Source organism: Miscanthus floridulus, chromosome 19, assembly GCF_019320115.1.
Source record: "Miscanthus floridulus cultivar M001 chromosome 19, ASM1932011v1, whole genome shotgun sequence".
Lineage (NCBI taxonomy): Eukaryota > Viridiplantae > Streptophyta > Magnoliopsida > Poales > Poaceae > Miscanthus > Miscanthus floridulus.
The window spans coordinates 107,195,930-107,215,683 of record NC_089598.1 but is presented as its reverse complement, the minus strand read 5'-3'; the positions used below and the strand labels follow the sequence as shown (position 1 = coordinate 107,215,683).

General features: G+C 44.6%; 1 protein-coding gene and 2 long non-coding RNA genes across 3 annotated transcripts; all 3 read right to left on the bottom strand.

Annotated features, from left to right (window-relative positions):
- Positions 1-12,091: 12,091 nt before the first annotated feature.
- LOC136529809 (uncharacterized) lies at positions 12,092-13,007 on the bottom strand. Its single transcript, XM_066522872.1, has one exon. The coding sequence runs from the start codon at positions 13,005-13,007 to the stop codon at positions 12,093-12,095; it is 915 nt and encodes a 304-aa protein (XP_066378969.1). The 3' UTR covers position 12,092.
- A 620-nt stretch (positions 13,008-13,627) lies between these two features.
- On the bottom strand, positions 13,628-14,062 carry LOC136529811 (uncharacterized). The gene is made up of 2 exons (XR_010777424.1): positions 14,001-14,062; positions 13,628-13,917 (listed from the first exon to the last, which is right to left on the bottom strand). It is a non-coding gene; the product is annotated as an uncharacterized lncRNA (long non-coding RNA).
- A 262-nt stretch (positions 14,063-14,324) lies between these two features.
- LOC136529810 (uncharacterized) lies at positions 14,325-16,465 on the bottom strand. Its single transcript, XR_010777423.1, has 4 exons — positions 16,400-16,465; positions 15,780-15,830; positions 15,600-15,681; positions 14,325-14,465 (listed from the first exon to the last, which is right to left on the bottom strand). It is a non-coding gene; the product is annotated as an uncharacterized lncRNA (long non-coding RNA).
- Between the last annotated feature and the right edge of the window lie 3,289 nt (positions 16,466-19,754).

The window sequence follows — 19,754 nt, the reverse complement described above, 5'->3', positions numbered from 1 at the left end:
GTAATAATGCATCAATCATGGTGGCTGTCGGGGTTGTATCTCCAATAGACCGAACGAAGACACCAAGAATCCATGGGTCAGTTATTCAACCTGGATATGCTAGCGTCTCGGTCGATAGAGTGCTCAAAGGTTACAGCAATGTTCCTCTTGACATTGAAGGCGGTGATGGGGAGAAGACACTAGGAGAAGCAGAAAAGACATTTATTCAATGGCGCAAACGCTTCATCATCATTCCTGGGGCGCCACCGCTTCCCCTACCTCACCCTAGGTACGAATGAAAGTGAATGAAATATTATTTTCCATTAATTTTCTATTGGCTTAAAAAATAATTGACACACAACTTGTTTTTGTAGCAGGGTCTCCCCCCAGCCTAGCCTAATCATTCATTCCCCATCTCATCACAGCGTCGCGGGGGGCGAGACGACTTCATCCCCACGGCGATCACCAACTCCTACACCGGCCCCATCGCCTCCACGACGATCTCCAACTCCTACACCGGCCCCACCGCCTCCACAACGATCTCCAACGCCTCCACGCCGGTCTCCACCAACACCGGCCACATCGCCTCCACGTCGGTCTCCAACACCGCCCCCACCCCCTCCACAGCGACGCACTACAAAGACGTCTAAGGTCCCGGCGGCAAAGAAGACCCCGAGAAAAAGAGTTATTTCTCAAGAAATACTTTCTGAAAAAACTGATGAGCAAATAGCAGCTGAAGAAGACAAAAAAGTGAAAGATTTTTTTATAGATACCAAAAAGAAGAGTCAAGCAAAGCTTAAGGAGAAGCCGTACTTTTACCTACCACGAGAGGTGCTGAGGCAGAAGGTCAATGCTCACAAGCAAAAGATGATTGAACTTCGTAAGCCTTCGCCACTATCAGACTATGACCGCTCCCTCGTGAAGTCACATGATGCAGATAAGAAAAGGAAAAGAGCATCAGGGAAGGATGTCCCACAGCTCGGACAACAGAAGCAACCAATGCAAAATCTTGTTGTTGCTAATCAATATGGTTCCAACATAGAAGTCTATCGACCAGACAACTCTGGAGAAGTGTCGGTTCAAGCCCTTAATGCTTTTTTTCAAGATACTGGTTTAACCTTGGATCAATTGACGGGCAAAGCTCCAATCCAGAACCTGGAAGTTGATACCTGGAAGACTTATAAATATGGCAAAAGTCTGTACAACCCTGCGGCTCTGAATGAATTGGGTACGCAAATGTACTTGCTCAACAAGTGGTACATGCAGGCGTGTGGCAGGGGTGAGCAGTGGATCTTTGTCAGATTTAGAGACCATCATTACTTCCGTGGCGATGACATCTTACATATTAGTTTCGAAGAATTGCATCAACTATACCACATGGACGCTCTGGACAAATCAATCATTAGCTCCTTTTGTTTGTAAGTGATTCTTACTTTTATTTAATAAACTCACTTCCATGCGTACGTGTATATAATTATCCTCACATGTAACTTATATTTATATACAGATTCCAGATGTCAGAGCTCCAAAGAATACAAGACACCAGTGTTGGCTTCATTGATCCTTATATCGTATTCAAAACCGGTATTATTGTCAAGGAGCGATGGGTATCTGAAGCACAGGAGAATATCATGATGTTCTTCGTGAAGCAGCACCACAAGACAACAATACTTTTCCCGTACAACTTTGAGTAAGTATTAATAATAATGTAGTCTACACATTTTATGTAATATCAATACAACTTATATGCATGTACGTGTGTGTATAAATCAATGCAGTTTTCACTGGATACTCATTGTCATTGAGTTAAACTCAAGTCGGTTACTAATCTTTGACTCATTGAGAAAAGAACGGGCACTATACCAAGATATGATAGACATTATCCAAGGGTAATTTCGATCTCTCGCGCACAACTATTATTGAATAGACTTTGCCATAATTTATTAACGATCGTACATTATTGGTCGCACAGGGTTTGGAAAGAGTTTATTCGGCAACATCGTAAGGATTGCAAGGCACCACTTAATGTAGTTCAAATACCAGTAAGTTGTACTATATACACTTCCCCACGTGTTTAATTACTATATCGTACTTCAATTTACGTGTGAGATGATGAGAATAATCTTCTTCTCGTACAGTGGTGTTTGCGGCAGGAACCAGGAAATAACTTGTGTGGATACTACGTTTGTGAATTTATCACTGCGCACATAAGAAGAACTCCTGAAGATGTCCTCAGAGTATGTATATATCAATTTTTATTTATTTTTAAATGAATATATATACATATATGTGTATTAATACTTTTCCTTTTATTTCAAATGCAAGACTGAATGGTTGAAACGAAGGGTCATGCAAAAAGACCATCTGAAAGCAGTTCAAGAGTCAATAGCAGGATATCTTCTAGAAAAAGTGCTAAATCCCAACGGCGAGTTCTACTTTGATCTTAAGGAATAAATGATGTAAATTAAATGTTTATTGATATCGTTATTTTCGAGAACAAGATTATGAAAGTGTTGTATATATACATATATATATATCTATAATATATATAGTTTCATACTTTATTCGAATATAATAATGCTCAAGATGAGAATTAGATGTAATTATACGCATGCGTGTATTTATATTAGCAGCGTAGAATACGTACATAAAAACATATTATATATTAAACAAATACGTGTAACTGAACTGAAAACAAATTAAACAAAAAAAAAGAAAAAGAAAAGGAACCTTTAGTCCCGGTTGGGGTTACCAACCGGGACTAAAGGTTGAACCGTTAGTCCCGGTTGGTGTTACCAACCGGGACTAAAGGATGCGCCAGGTTCGCTCGGCTAGAGGGCCTTTAGTCCCGGTTGGTGTTACCAACCGGGACTAAAGGTCCCTCTTTAGTCCCGGCTCGATGACCCGGGACTGAAGGTTCCACCTTTAGTCCCGGGATCGTTGTCCCGGCGCGGTAACCGGGACTAAAGGCTGTTACCGCCCGGGACAACAAGTCCATTCTGTAGTAGTGGCGCGTATCCTGCAGCTGTGACAGCTCAACCGATCGATGTTTAGACCCCCAATTTTGTATGTGTGAACTTGCTTCTTCTTAATCACTCTAGAGTAGACTCAGATCAAACGACTATATATATATTGTGTGTGTGTCTATATATATATATATATATATATATATATATATATATATATATATATAGGGAGAGGCTATTCAGTAGCCAGCTACAGAATAAGTTATTCTGTAGCCACCTCTATTTACCATAATTTTATATACTAATTTACCATAATGTCAATATATATTTACTATAGTTGGGTTACTATAACACACGGGGATATTTACCATAACGTTATAGTAAACCACTTAGTAAGGAGTTACTATAATCTCATAAATTAATATAGTAATTATCGTAACTCAAAGTGGCTACAGAATAAGTTATTTTATAGCCAGCTACAGAGTAGTAGTTCTATATATATATATATATATATATATAAGAGTCGAGTAGACTCAGATCAAACTAGAGTAGACTCTAGGTATAGTCCAGATTGGTTTTGGTGTCCAGATTCCAAATGTCTCTTATTATTAGCTGTAACCCTGATGCACACGCGGTTAAGCACGCCAGAGAGGCCGATCGAGTCAATCGATGGATATGTAGCCGTTATTTTGCCCGTTTTGATTGTTTATTAATCGGAGGGGGCACATGTAAGTTTAATTTCATGTTCTAAACTGAAATTTTACTAGCTCTGAAGACACAGTTTGGACATATATTTGAGAACTAAGGCGTCCATGAATTAATTTGATTGTATTGATTCGCAACTAGTTCAATAGAATAGTCTGAGACTCGCCTCACTTACCACTTCGTATTATATTCCTTAGTTCAAACACCCCGTTTCAAATGATCGAAGAAATGGCTGGTTTTTCTTATTATCATTATCAGTAATATAGTGTACCAAGGCGAGTGGGGAACACAAGGTTCCCTCTTTCACCTTAATCTAAACTCTCTAAAAAGAACCAAATCGGATCCAAGAACAAGATAAGTATGTCAACCAATTCTACATTTCGTTTATACGTTTGTTTTTGGAAAAGCATGTTTTGCTTTCTTTTAGCGTGGGTGGGGGGCCAGGGCTCAAAATTTCCTGATATTTAGTGACCTCGGATAAATGTATATGCAATTCTTTTTTCATTCGGATAAGATTTGTCAAGATTTTTCTAATTTTAGTTAAAGTTTCACATTTTTTTTAAAAAAAAATCTACCCGAACTTTCAGCGATTTTCTTCGTTTCTCTATTTCCCAACTCCCCCTACGGTATATATTTGTGTCACTCACAACCGGTAGGCCGAAGTTTTTTTTTTTAGTGGAACCGGTAGGCCAAAGTAGGGTAAATGTTTTGAGCACGGTTGCATTGTGCCAGCCAAACAGCTAGCACAAAACCAAATACCAGGGAAGGAGAAGTGGGGCAAGTGAGGATGAAGTAGATGGGCGTGGGCTGTTGGATCAAAGGAGACGAATGGGCCAATTTTTGAATGGTCTCACGATCAAGATTGTGTACCAGAGACGTTCTTTGTTTGCTACTCCCTTTATTCTAAATTATAAATAATTCTAACTTTCTAGCTTGATATATAGCTTTTTATTATGTATGTATATATCTAGGTATTCTTTGTTTGAGACACGGCAGGCTGATGGCGCGGCCGCGGCGCGGGGCCAGGTGATGGCGCGCGCTGGGCTCAGCTGGAAGGAGATGGAGCGGCCGAAGCTGGGCGCCATTGTTGTATACTTGTAGCTGTAGCCTTGTAGGTAGCTTGCTTGTGTTTGCAAGCTAAGCTAGCTCGATTGTTCGTTTGTGTCTTCGTCTGAGATGGAGAGGGGAGGCGAGAGAGGGGTTCTTATATATGGATCGAGGAGCTAGCCGGGGGAAGACGAAGGCAAGGGAGGTGAGGTAGCTTGGTAGTACGCGGTGGTTGCACGTGTGGGTGGGTAGCGGCAGCGAAGTGAGCAGTGAGCTAGCTAGGGGACATGATCCGCGAGGACAGGTTGGACGGAAAGGAGCAGCGCGGCTGCCTTTGGAGTCAAACCAATGCAATGCAAGGCCATGGCGGACGGGACGGTGGATCATGCATGCTTAGGTTATGCATGCCTAGGTATGGCGCCATCTGCAGAAGAAAGGTGAGGTGTTGACATGGCACGAGTAACGGAAGCAGGGGACGCCCTGATCTGTAGACTGTAGCACACACGCACGCACGTCAGGACGACCATCGCACATGCATATGTATGATTGAAGTAAACTAGCCAACTGTGTGGTCCAGGACCAGGCAAAAACACATATATAATTAACCTAGCTAAGCTAGGGCGCGCGGTTGTATCATCATCATCTCATGGATGCAGTCGCATTAATTTGTCAAACACTCAACGAACACACGTACACGGCCGGCCGGTTTAGTAGTTGACTCGCCGGAAGGCTAGCTAGCTAGCTGTTTGTAAACAATGCCAGGGCACACGAGGGCATCTTCATCGCCGGAGCTAGTACTAACATGTCAGCCACCGTGTTCGTTCTCTAGCTTCTCTCCTCCATAGCTAGCACACACTAGTAGCCACTAGCAAGAAGATGTGGCTGCAGACGAGCTGAGTCCACGGTCGTCGTCGCCGCCGCGCGCCGAGATGGAGATGGACAACGGGGATCGCACATGCACGCGTCTGAGACGATGCTGTTTTGCAGGAGGCTCGCCAGCAACCGGACACGCGCGGCAGGTGAGGCGAGATTCGTTATTCCCCGGCCGGCCGCAACAGCCGGATCCATGCTGTGCACACGCACCATCTCGATCCATGGACGGACGATCCACCCTATGCGCGCGCGTGGTGTCGATCTGCTCGCTCGTCGATCCATGTCCATGCGATCGGGGCACAGCAGATTCCAAGTGTTTCGTCGTCGTCGTCGTCTCCTCCGATCCCCTGCGATGCATCGCCCACCCACACATCATCTCACGCGTTGGCATTGCTCATCGCTCACCAGGAGAGTACTACTCTAGCAGGCCGCACGACTGGCTGGTCTGCTACCCCTGCCAACTGTCATCATGTGCATTATAAAAAGAATTGCATGGCGCGTCAATTGTCATCGTGTGCGTGCATGATACCTTTCACGCATCCACGGACAATGCATGTGTTTTGGTTGTCATCTTCTTCTTATGCCTACCTATCTACCTGCTGCTGGTGGTTCTCTCTGCAATAATAATCCAAGCATGTTTTCTTAGTTTGTGTATATATATATATATATATGCTAAATAAAACTAGCGAGTAAGGCCAACTTCCCGAGCTTCAATTTCAGCAGGGATAGATCACAACTTAGTAGCATATTTGCATTATTCCAACCATATATTAGTTCTTAATATTTTGCAGCGACACATATATTGGAAGCTGCTATATATATTTCAGGTGCCTTCAGGCGACAATCTTATACAACCACCTAGTATAATTAAAAGGACAACTTACAAGAGACAGTTGACAATTTTTTTATTGTCAAACAATGACAAAATTACCTATTGTCTAAACTCTAAACAACAATAAAAAAACCAGGCACCTGGCCGGATTATAGGAGAAGTGATATATATTGTGCTTCAATTTTCTTTAATTCCATACACCTTCTGTTTTATACTTAAATATCATGCACAAATATAGTAATAGACTAATTTCCATATACATCCTTTTTATAACAAAAAAAAACACAGTCAGTGCCTATCTCAAGCTAGTTCTTTTAGTTTTATAGGTCCATTATTCATAAGCTTTGCAACACAAGCAACGCCTAACAACTTGGATCTATCATCCTGGAGTAGCTGGAAAGGCACACCACGCAAAACTTTAGTAAGTACATGTATCATGTCGTCCAACGATGCTTGTTTTAGTTTACCGGCGTGCCGACTGAAAACAACTGATCGAGCTGTACCTGTATGTGCAAATGCTAACGTCTTCTGGTCCAAGCTACAACCTTAATCATCAATTCATCATCACATTATAATTTTTAATGAAGGAAAAAACATGCTTTAATGTCTGTAGTCGTAGGTGCTCTCCTATCATCATATCACCAGATGCATCATTGTACTAATCTATATGCATTGTTAGCCCTTGTTTAGTTCGCAAAATTTGGATTTTAGGGCTACTGTAGTACCTTCGTTTTTATTTGACAAATAGTGTCCAAACATTGACTAATTAGGCTTAAAACGTTCGTCTCGCAATTTCCCACCAAACTGTGTAATTAGTTTTTCTTTTCGTCTACATTTAATGCTTCATATACGGGCCGCAAACATTCGATGTGACAGGTACTGTAGCAATTTTTTGGATTTTGGGTCCAACTAAACAAGGGCTTATATATGCCAATCATAATGTTGCACGAATGGGTTTGTCGTCCTTCAACTCTTAGGGTTCCTCTCCTCTCCTTATCTCCTACCGGCTGCTGTTAGTTGCAGAGGTTGAGTCGTTGGTTTGCGCACGAACGCTTGCATGCTGAATTATTTGCGTCTTCTTTTCCCTTTAAGCTAACAGCCGCCAGATCCGCAAAAAAGAGATTTCCTAGACATGAATCTTTGACATAAATAGAGACAGAGAGATTATATGCAGGTAGCTAGCAGAATATGCTTCATTATTGAAGCAAGCAAGTAATGCTAACCTATATATGTTCATATGTACAATCGGAAATCGTGCTCAATTCATAGCGAGCGAGCGAGCTACCAGACGTTTGGGTAATCATATTTCTAGATCCATCTTTTAGTACTAGAGGATAAGAGCAGAGTATCTTAGCTATTTGATTATAATCACCAAAATTCAAGATGGCAGCTAACCACCGTATTTCCAGAGAGATTTGATTCTAGCAAGGACAAATTTGCATGCACGAATGGGTAGGTTCCATCAAACAATATAGCTAGTCCAGTTTGTTTACTACAAAGTCTAGAATCTTATCAATCCGTATGATCCTTTATGTGTTGAGTTTCGCAGTTTAGTTTTACTACCAATTAGCTAGCAAAGTGAGCTGTGCAAATAATAGTGGGTAGCTACGTTTTTTTCGTTGTATAACCATTAGTTTTTTTTTTACTTAAACACAATATTTGATAAAAAAATGTTTGTTTGTTTGTTTGAATGTAATTGCCACCTCGCGATGATGTTTCATTCCTAACTACATCAATTTACATGAATTTCATACATCTATCGTCGCCCATTTCTTGTCTTAAGGACCTCTGCTCATCCCTTTTAATTTATTCCACTCCTACCACATGGTTGTGTAATTTCTACCGAGGCTAGGTTGAAGTAGCCTTTCGTTCTTTGGTGAGCTCTGTCAAAAAACTAATTCTTTAGACTTCTTGTAAATTTAAATTTTGAATCATCTTGTATCCTACAGATCCATAACTATCTTTTTTGCCCTTAAACATCACCCGATTCATTATAATACTGCTCATGCTTAGTGGAGGCACTATTGCCTCAAGAAGATGCTAGCCGGCTCTGTCACCACACAAACACATATCCATTGGCACAAGCATTCTAAAATAAAATGTGGAACCATCACCAACACCAGTGAGTAGCTAATCTCTGGCCTACTATTTTTACCACTCTACAATATTGTTGTGGACATGCTATGACCATATTATATTTGTTTCCATTCATGACCAACTTCTCACAAAAAAAAAAAAAAAATCTGACTATGTCTCTTGCATTGCTCACGAGGTTCTCATCCATGTGCTTGCACAAGGAATCGATCTACCAATAGCCTGCAAGATATCTCAAGAGTGTATCACTACGGGATACAGTAGATTTGCCGAGTGCCAGAGGCACTCGGCAAATGCCTAAAAACACTCGGCAAATGATTTGCCGAGTGTTACACTCGGCATACAGCACACGGCATTGATTTGTCGGCAAACAGCTATTTGCCGAGTGTTTTTTATCGCACACTCGGCAAATGGTTTGCCGAGTGTCAAATTTGACACTCGGCAAAAAAAAAAGGTTTGCCGAGCGTTTTTTCAAAATACACTTGGCAAAGGATTATTGTTTGCCGAGTGTTTTTTGAATTACACTCGGCAAACCTATTTTCCAAAGAAAAAAAATAATTGCATTAGAACACCATTAAAACCACTTAGAATCCATACGATGTCTGACAGTTCTCCAAATGTACTGTATATATAAGAAAAATGCATGATGTGGATTCCACAATTAAATAAGATCAACCATCACAATGCTCAGCAAAAATCCATCAGTATAATACCGATTGATGCAGATATGCCTAATACACTCAGTCTGGAATCTGGCAATCGCATAATAACAGAATACAGCACAACATAATATCACTCAGTAGCCAGAAACACACGAACTAGATGTGGTGACATTGAAACTCCGCGCTGCGAAGTCGAGGGCAGCTTTCTTGTCGGATTTCTTCAGAGTCCTCATCTCCACTTGCACGGCTTCAACTCAACGCTCGCTGGATTACACTCTCCGAGAGACCGATGGTATGGGATCCAGGGATCCAAGCTTGAACTGCAGATAGCGAGGTGATAAATCATAAGTGAAGTGAGATGTAACCAGCCAAGTCCACCTAGCAAAGCAAGCATAAACATCAGATTAGGGAGCAGTACTGTCATCACAGGTTTTGAGCACGCACGCGCACGCGCTGCGTCTGGGCGGCGAGGCAAGCAGGCAGCCGCCGGGCGCCATACTGCCTGCAGCCAGCGGTGCGTAAGGCGAGCAGGCGAGCCCCGCTTGTCACCGCCGGCGCCGCGGAGGGGAGGGGACGAGGAGAGGGGTTGCGGTTACCTGCGCCAGCGCTTGCTGGCGGGCGGGCCTCTCCGCGCCCGTGGTTGTTGCTCCTGCGATGTGGAACGGCGCTGCTCCTCCTCCGGCGTCCCGATCTGTGTGATTCAGGTGGACAGGCGCCCGCTCCGAGCCGGCGGGTGGGGAGGGGTGGTGCCTGCCATCCCGTGTCGGAGGGGAGCGCTGCGGTGTGGTGTGAGATGTGAGGGAAGTAACCAGACGCGCGCGTGGGCCTTATAAGCAGAGTTTGCCGAGTGTCCTACATCTGACACTCGGCAAACAAAAAGTTTGCCGAGTGTCTTAGATTTGACACTCGGCAAAGGATTTTTTTTATTTTTTATTTATTTTTTTTCTTTTCATGGAGGGACACGTGGTGCGATGTTGTCGAGTGTCCTAGATCTGACACTCGGCAAACAAAAGAGTTTGCCGAGTGTCCTAGATCTGACACTCGGCAAATGTTTTTTTTTTCTCTTTTCACTTAGGGACACGTGGCGCGATGTTTGCCGAGTGCCGTAATTTGCTGAGTGTTTTTTCTATATTTGCCGAGTGCCGGAGTTTGCCGAGCGTTTTTCAGTAGTATTGCCGAGTGTCAAACAGTTTGCCGAGTGTTTTTAATAAGGCACTCGGCAAACAGATAGTTTGCCGTGTGTCAGAATATTTGCCGAGTGTTTTTAGTTTGGCACTCGGCAAAGAGATGGTTTGCCGAGTGTCCGATAAAATGCACTCGGCAAAGAATATAACACTCGGCAAAGCTTTCGATTCCGGTAGTGTATGTTTTTTACAACTTTTTCATAACATCGGTGGACTGAATATGTTTTCTTCTCCTTGGTTATCACCATGAAAGACGTCAAAAGTTGAGCCAAGATCATTGTAATTGACACATTCCATTTAGTTATTTATCCTTTGTCGACATTGATGATGGTGCTAAAATTCTCTATTTAATTTAGATTTTTCTAATAATAATTTATATGGACTTTTAATTCATTTTGAGATCAAACTATTAACTTTCACAATATTTTATTTATTTTTTTTCTTTATTAATTGTGTTCTGCATGGAGATGGAGGCTTTATGTAGACATTTTTCTTTCCCATTAGATCAACCTAAAAATCGAATATTTACTGCTGGACCTTTTCTTTTTTCTGATTAACACCAGAATTTCTAGACCCTCTCGGGTGAATGTAGTGGCTCTTTTTAACATTGTTGTACGAACACAATAGATACATTTTATCTATTTGTGATGGAGCTTTACCCTATATGGTTTTTCGACAATTACTATGATAATACAAACATTTTGCAGTGGTTTCAACACAGGTGGCCAATGTTAAGTATGTAAATATATTAACTATGGGCAACTAGTTTCGTTGGTTATCTGGTAAAACTGTAAAACAAAATGTACAAATTAAACTAGAAAAGTATAGCGTTCATCCTATCAAATAAGAGAAACAGAAAGGGAGTTAAATTAGAAGTTCAAAATCAGGGCATATGCTTGTTAGCTCTAATAAAAAAATATGATAATTAAGATGTATATAAACCACACTGATAGAGAAAATCTCAAACAAGTCATTTTGATCCATGCATGCTTTAGCAGTTTTTTTTTTAAAACCATCTACTTAGAGGCTTAGAGGCAAGAGCTATGCATATATGATTGTCAAGTTGATCAAAGCCTAAATTTAAAAAACCGCCGAGTAGTGGTGCATCGCGCCCAAAGACCGACTCTGTGGCCACCTCCTTTTATTTAGTGTTCAATGTCTCTGAGATCTTGGGCAATGTTCAATAGAATAGTGGTGCATTGATCAGTTTTGTCTCTCATTCGAACGCGCAATAGTGATGTGTCATCAGGAACTTGATCTAGATCCAGATCAGAGCCATGGTTTCAGAATAGTGAAAATAATTCAGAGATCTTAACTCGAGCAGTTTGCGTTAATGGAGCATGGTCTCCAATCTCCTTCGCTCATTTTTTTATGGAATACTCCCCATTCTAAATTATAAGCTTTTTTTAGCTTTTCTTGATAGATAGTTTTTTTGTTAAACACTTAAATATACACTATGTTTAAATGTATAGCAGCAAAAGATATATACCTAGAAAAGACAACGTAGTATTTTGTATAAGCGCCGTGTGCCAACGAGATGGGTTTAAACTTATGAACACGAATGCCGATCGAATGCGGTTTTGTCCGATGAAATGTAAGCACATCACAGTTCACAGGAATGCATGCATTTGAACAAGAGCCAAATAAACAAGCTAGAGCATTTTTTTCGTCCAATAATCTGTATGTACACTTGCATTTTTGGGTTAATAAGGACATTTTGGAGTGTTGTTTTGATGGATGTCGAAAACAATCAGCATGTGTGGGTGCGAATGTTGAGCAGTGCAACCCTAGTGTGCAGGACGCGCCTGAACACCTTGTCACTCCCGGCTTCCATCTCGGCGATGCACTCGTCAAGCTGCTCCATCTTCTCCAGCGCGGTCAGCTCCTTGTCCTCGTCGGAGGCGGCGGCGGCCTTGCTGCTCCTGGTGACCAGAGACATGAGCGTCGCCGTGGCCGCAGGTTTCTTGGAGGAAGCAGACGCGGTGGCGGAGGTGGCGGCGGACGAGACGGCCTCGAGCGCGGAGAACACGGCCGCGGACGCGGACGCCGCGGTGGCCAGGGCCTCGGCGAGCACCCCGGACACCTCGACCTCGGCGACGGTGGTGGCCGCGGGCGCCACGGGGAGCAGAGGGAGTCTGGCGGCGGCGCGCGCGGAGGACGCGAGGCGTGCGAGGTCCTTCTCGGCGCTGCGCTGGGCGCGGACGGCCGACGCGAGGCGCGCCGCGTCACGGCGCCGCAGCGCGGCTCGGGCCTCGGCGGCGTGGCGCCTTAGGTCGACGAGGGTCTCCCGGAACGCGCCGTACGCGTCTGCGAGGGCGAGCAGGCCGTCCAGGAGGCGGTCCGAGAAGGCCGTGGCGGTGGCGAGCGCGGCGCGGGGCTCCGGGAGCACGAGGAGCTCGGCCAGCGCGGCGTGGAGCGCATCGAGGTGGGCGAGGCCCGCGGACGGGGTGGAGGTGGTGGTGCACGGGTCGGCGCCGGCGGTGGTGGCCCAGGTGCGGACGGCGCAGGTGGTGGCGTGGAGGTGCGCGAGCAGCGGGTGGGCGCGGCAGGTCGGGAGGCTGATGGAACGCACGTGGCGCGCCTGTTTCTTGGTTGTGGAGGAGGAGGAGGAGGAGCGCGCCGGGCTCAGCGGGAAGGAGATGGAGCGGCCGAAGGCGGGCGCCATTGGAATGGGTCGTTGATGGAGGATGCCTTGCTTGTTCTGCAGCCTCAGCTCGTTGTGGAGAGGCCGGGGAGGAAGAGGGGGTATATAAAGCGGAGGCGCCGGCGCGCACGTGGGGGTGGGCGGGTGGCGCTGTCCTGTTGGTGAACGACCGATCGATTTGCCGGCCGGCCGGTGGTGTGCATGCTACCCGGCCAGTACATGTCTCCTTCTCCTTCTCCATCACACATTCACACAACAAGATGGTGGTGCACTGGTTGTTCAAGCTGCGTGCGTGCGTGCGTAGCGTACGTGCCTTGTACCAGCTGTGCCAATGCAACTGTGTATTTCATTTCGTGCTTCCATGCGCTGCTAATTATATGTAACAATATTAAATAGTATAATGCGCGCATGGTTGATATGCTTCATTTTGTATATATATCCAACAAGTCAAGTCGTAGTCCATATCCATACACATGGTTTGCACACTCACAACGGCCATCTGCTGCTGCTGCATGCTACCTCCTCCATGTAAGAATACTAGTGGAAGGGGCGCGCCCTTGCGCGCCGTATCAGTCGGTTAATGATTAATAACAGAGAACATGAACCAGGAAAAAAACATGTTCCATCTAGGGATGGGAAAATGATTAGCAACTGCAGCCAATCAAAAGCCGAATCATTTCCTATTTAGCATATTTTTGTACTCCATCTGAAACAACCGATAATAGGCTTATTAGAGACAAGATAACCAAAGGTAGTAATAAATACATGGGATATTCCCCCAAAGTTGCTTTACAGCATTGACTGACAAGATTTTAGATTTAGATAGAGACGATGGACCTATACATTATCGGTATCTAGAACAAGCACTATTTGGGCATAGTGCAGGCAAAGGCCCATAGGCAGGTAGCCGAAGTAGCTCTGCTTGTATTACCTAGCAGTGTACTGGTTCAGCAGCTGGAACACCTTGAAGACAAAAGAGGTCAACCAAAAATAATGTGCAGAGAGAAGTCATACCTTTAGCAGGACGAGATAACAAAGGAAACGCAAGGTAAGTCATGTATCTTCGGAGAGCTGCAATCAGCACAATTTTGAAGGATGAGGCCTCTAAGCACATGAGAATAATCCAGAGATACTATATGTACGGGTTGGCGAGCAATAAAGACCATTCCAAACCAATTGCACAATAGTACAGGTCGAGGGATAAGGATAAAATACGACATGTATATAGTTTCCAATTGAACATTGAGAAATCTGAGCACTGTGATTACACCAATGGAAGGCATGTTGTAGACAGCAGCAAGAGTATTGGAGTAGCTTTTTCAAGTACCTGCAGGCAGACAGCGAGGACATACGCATTGCGTGCATCGAGGGCGCCCCAGGAGGCAGGGCTGGAGGCCCGGCAGCATTGTCATCGCTGTAGAACTGATTCTTAGGACAGCGTCGTGTATCCAATCTAACCTCGTCGACCTCTGATCCCCTCTGCAAAGTATTAGCATAATAGCACATGACATCAGCAAATCAAGAAAATGGTACATGTCACACAGTAAGTAAGAAAAGTAAATGTGGTAATAAACTTATCGTCAGCACGAAACCATGTAAACACAGGGAGGAAACAAAAATCATCAGGTTCCAACTGACCAAAAATGTGTAACCTTGTAGGCCCTATAAATGGATCTTAATAGTTCAATTGATATGAAAAAATAGTTTAAATGGATTTGATTAGACAGTGGGGCTTCCAGCTTTCAAAAAGTTTGAGGCACATAGCAAGAAGCCTCACCGCAGTCCAGGGGCAGCGCCTCCAGACCTATATGAAAATAGGTAAGATATGAGCATTTTGCTATTATGATCCGAAAACAAAGACCTTCCATCGATCTCATACTAATGAGGAGTTGTTCATGTTTGGAAGCAGGAATATCACAGCATCCATGATCCATCAGTTTATAACCAAAATGAGCTTGCATTGCATCTCTGTCTAGTTAATGTGTAAGATACCCTTATTTATAAATATCACAGCCTCAATGCACATGATAAAAAAATATTTTAGGCTCAAGTAACAACATGAAAATAGTCATAAGCAGCAACCTTTTGCCATAGCTGACCCCTTCATATCCAAAGGAGAATTTGCAGTGGATACTTTGAAGTCTATGGTGGAAAAGGCATGTTAATGTCATAGGCGTAGATTTAGTGAAGAAAGCATAAGCCTAAACCAGCAAAATAATTAAGCAACAAATAAAATGGTTTCTTTAAAGCACATGTACTTTAATGTGAAAGACGATCTGATTGAAAAAGCTGGTTACTCTAAATTGATCTGCAGAAATGTCAAGCAAATGAGGTTTTCCAAAAAAAAAAAGTTTGCAGAGGAATTGAAATTACCAAGATAACCTTTTAGGCCATCTAGAATTTGTCAGGATCCAAATGACCAAAATGTGTAACCTTTTAGGCACTACAAATGGATCCTTAATAGTTTAATTGGTACAAAAAATAGACTCGATAGATTTGGTTAGACATTTAGGAGACGATAGCTTTCATACATAGCACTGGAGCAACATAGAGGATAGACCAACACATCAGTGCTCAGTTGTATGTATAGGAGGAAAAGAAAATCGCTCGTACCTTGTACGCTTCTAGTCTGAATTGCGAATCTTCTGAATTCTATTTTTCATTGGGAACATGACGTGCTCCCTTCGGTATCAAGCTGCAGAAAAGCATACATGTTTTGATGTCGATTACTATAGAAACCATAGATGAAGATCAGTCAAGGGACAATGTCAAAAAAGGGGGGAAACAAAATACCTGGGACACCCTTTAACACTATGGCCATCAGTGACTATATCTGGAATCAAGCTGCAGCAAAGCATACATGTTTTTGATGTCGATTACTATAGCAAAACAAAAATTTAAAATAAAGGATGTGAGATTAATGTCACTATAATAAAGGAATGCCAACTAATAAAAAGTGGAAACATGCACATGTAAAAACCTGGGATCTATCATCGGTATGCAGGCAATGAGTCGAACATCAAATGTACAATTAGAACCATATACATGATAATAGGGCAATATATCAGCCAGAGGACTCCCCTAGTTATCCTGCTATTAAAGGCACTTGTTATCACCAAAGAAGAACGGAAAAGTGTACATGTTAGAATCTGGAATTTATTCAGGCTATAACAATATCATCAATTGTCTATCCCTCATACATATATTTCAATCTCAGTTTCCACTAACTATCTTAACAATCTGTAAACCCTTTGAGTGTATATCCATCCTCTACATCCCTTCAGTATATATCCATTGCCATTAGAAAGTATCTGTAATCTAATCCGAAGAAAATTGGTCGGAACACAAATATCACATTATTCTGTTAGTCAACCGCCTGGTAGGCATCTTTAGATTATTGCTTTGTGACTCACCAATATTATGCAGGAGCTCCTCTCCATGTTGAGCAAGCAGGGACAAAGAGGCAGAAGTCTCAGGACCGCCAATACCTGAAACAGCAGAAGCGAAATATGGCGCAATAACAGCAACAACACAGCAAGCATGCATCGAAGGAAGGCAACAAATCTGGTGCTCGTAGAGGAACCCTATGGAGGAGTAGGAAGTAAGCTGAAATCAACACCGAGAAACAAAAAACGAAAACCAAATCAGAAGAAGTAGACAGGTAGGGTTTCATGGAGGAGCAAAGCACATGCTCGTCGGCGGGAGGAGGCGTTGAGGAGCCCGCGCAGAGGATGAGGGAGAGAGAAGGGGCCGCCGGGCACCACCCGCGCCGGCCGAGAACCCACAGGGGGCGCCGCCGCGCCGCGGCTGCCACCGCGCTCGCGCCTGCCGCCGTGTCGACCGGGAAGGGGAGAGAGAGAGGGGAAGGGGAGGGAGAAACGGAGGTAAGAGGCAGACGAGGGAGTGCTAAGGAGGAGGGGGGGAGGGGGGAGGACGCCGCCGACGCCTCCCGCTCGCGCCGCCACCCTGTCCGCGCCCGCGTCGGAGAGAGTCGGTGAGAGTGAGAGAGCGTGAAGAGGAGAGAGAGGAGGGGGCGACAAGCTGGATGGGGAAGCGGAAGCTAGGGTATATATTTGGTTCTATGGATTCAGAAGAGAAGCGGGAAAGCAGAGGAGAAGCGGGAGAAGCCAAGGAAAAGCGTGAGAAGCCGCTCCCGGCGAAATCAGCTCTAAGCGATCTGGGCCGTTGGATGGAAGATCTGACGGAGGAGAAAAAATTGGGTGACGTGGCTGGTTGTTCTGGCCGGAAGGTCCACGGGTACGATTGAGCAGATCTGGTCCATCAAACCCGAGATCGGGAGGCTGATGGAACGCACGTGGCGCGCCTGTTTCTTGGTTGTGGAGGAGGAGGAGGAGGAGCGCGCCGGGCTCAGCGGGAAGGAGATGGAGCGGCCGAAGGCGGGCGCCATTGGAATGGGTCGTTGATGGAGGATGCCTTGCTTGTTCTGCAGCCTCAGCTCGTTGTGGAGAGGCCGGGGAGGAAGAGGGGGTATATAAAGCGGAGGCGCCGGCGCGCACGTGGGGGTGGGCGGGTGGCGCTGTCCTGTTGGTGAACGACCGATCGATTTGCCGGCCGGCCGGTGGTGTGCACGCTACCCGGCCAGTACATGCTTCCTTCTCCTTCTCCATCACACATTCACACAACAAGATGGTGGTGCACTGGTTGTTCAAGCTGCTTGCGTAGCGTACGTGCCTTGTACCAGCTGTGCCAATGCAACTGTGTATTTCATTTCGTGCTTCCATGCGCTGCTAATTATATGTAACAATATTAAATAGTATAATGCGCGCATGGTTGATATGCTTCATTTTGTATATATATCCAACAAGTCAAGTCGTAGTCCATATCCGTACACATGTTTTGCACACTCACAACGGCCATCTGCTTCTGCTGCTGCTGCATGCTACCTCCTCCATGTAAGAGTATATCCAGAGCCTTGCCTTAACCGCCTGCCTACCGGATCCGAGTATCCGACGACGTGCACATCCATCTCCAAATCATATTTTTTGAAATATAAATACACGGCACGATATAACTATATGCTCCAATGGTAGTTCCATCTTATTACATGTGCGCTTGCATTTTTCTTTCCTGCGTATTCGGCAAAACTTCCTCCCCTTTAGCAAAAATGCTCGTATGTTGCAACGGGACGCATGCATGATAATTTATTGTATGATTCTCATACCAATAGTAATAAACTATATGTTTTATTAAATTTATTAATTGGGCATGATCCAACCTTAGCTTAAATAAATCAAATAAATTGAGCATTTTCCCTGTGTGCCATTACGAAAGATGCTCTAGGCCTACAGGCCACTAAAAAGTTCAAACGCACCCAGGTGCCATGGCACTTTTTTTTTGCCTCCCAAGCCATTCCATCCACCTTCCATTTGGTTTTTGCCATTTGCCGGCCCTGACACGTGGGTCCAGCCAGTAAAAACGTCTAAAATATCCTTCTCTCGTAACCTCATCCTCTACCTCTTTCTCTCTACGCCAGGTGGGACCAAGCTATTAGTGACTCCAACACCTTCTTCATCCTCAAGACGAGGAGCGCGAGTTGAGGCCTGGCGCCCGCTGCTTTAGCTGACGCGGAAGGAGCATGGGACGACAATGGGGACGGGGATGGCGCCGAGGATGGGTCGGTCTCCATGTGCGTCTCCTTGCCCTCGCTCGCGCTGCTGAACCGGAGGCGCTCGCCGTCTAAGCGCACCCCTGCCCTCGCGCCAGTCGCTAGCACGAGCCCTGTCCTCGGACGCCCACCTTGCTTGCATCTCACGTCGGCAGTGGCGGCCTCGAACCAGGCCAGCAGTGGCGCAGAGGTGTAGAGAGAAGCGAGGATGTGACGGTGAGGCGACGGTACTAGCAGTGGCTGCGCCGTGTCGTGGGGTGGGTCGGCAGTGTAGCAGCGCGGCTGGGCGGGCGCCAGCACCGCATGGCTGCACAGACAGTAGCGGCGCCTCCGCACACCCGAGCCAGTGGTGGCCAGGCCACAGCCGGGCCAAAGACAGCCGTGGCCGGCCACGCACAGCAGCGCATGGCGTCGTGCGGCCGGGCGTGGTGATCGCACTCACCCGTCGAACCAGCCCGACAACATGCCATGCACGAATTTTAAAGCGCCTATAAAAACTAAATGGTTATTCTAGGAATCAAACCACCTTCACCATGCTCAAGAGGGCTTATCAGGCTGCCAACTCAAGCTAACACATGACACCACTTCTTAACTTGATTTCACAAAATAAATTCTCAAACACCGCATTGTCTAGCTGTCAACATACTTGAAAATATTCTAAATTTTTGAGCTGAACTTATTCCAAATTGCATTTCTAGGATATTAAAAATATTAGCTAGCAATATTATTTTTTACAGCAAGGATTTCATTGTCATCTATAAAGTTCATATTCCAAACTTTATTTAAGTACCACATATATGTTCTATAGTATTTTTGTTCCATAAAAATTGGTTTTAAACCCTACTTGATATACATGAATTATGGCATAGCTTCTCATTTAACATTTTTATTGATCATGTTAAGTTACAAAAATTTTATTCACACATCCCATCACATGCATTCTTACATAAACATGATGCTCATGACATGGTTTGGTAATTTATTTAGGGCGTAACACAGAGGGTGTTACAACTCTCCCCCCCCCCCCCCCCCTTAAACAAATTCTCGTCCTAAGATTTCATGTGAATGCCTAGTGTGGGAAAAATGGATAAGAAGTAAACTATTAACTTAAGCCATTACATTGATATTTCGGGGAGGAGGTG

Coding starts and splice junctions, on each gene's coding strand:
- LOC136529809 (XM_066522872.1), bottom strand. CDS start 13,007: ATGGCGCCCGCCTTCGGCCGCTCCATCTCCTTCCCGCTGAGCCCGGCG.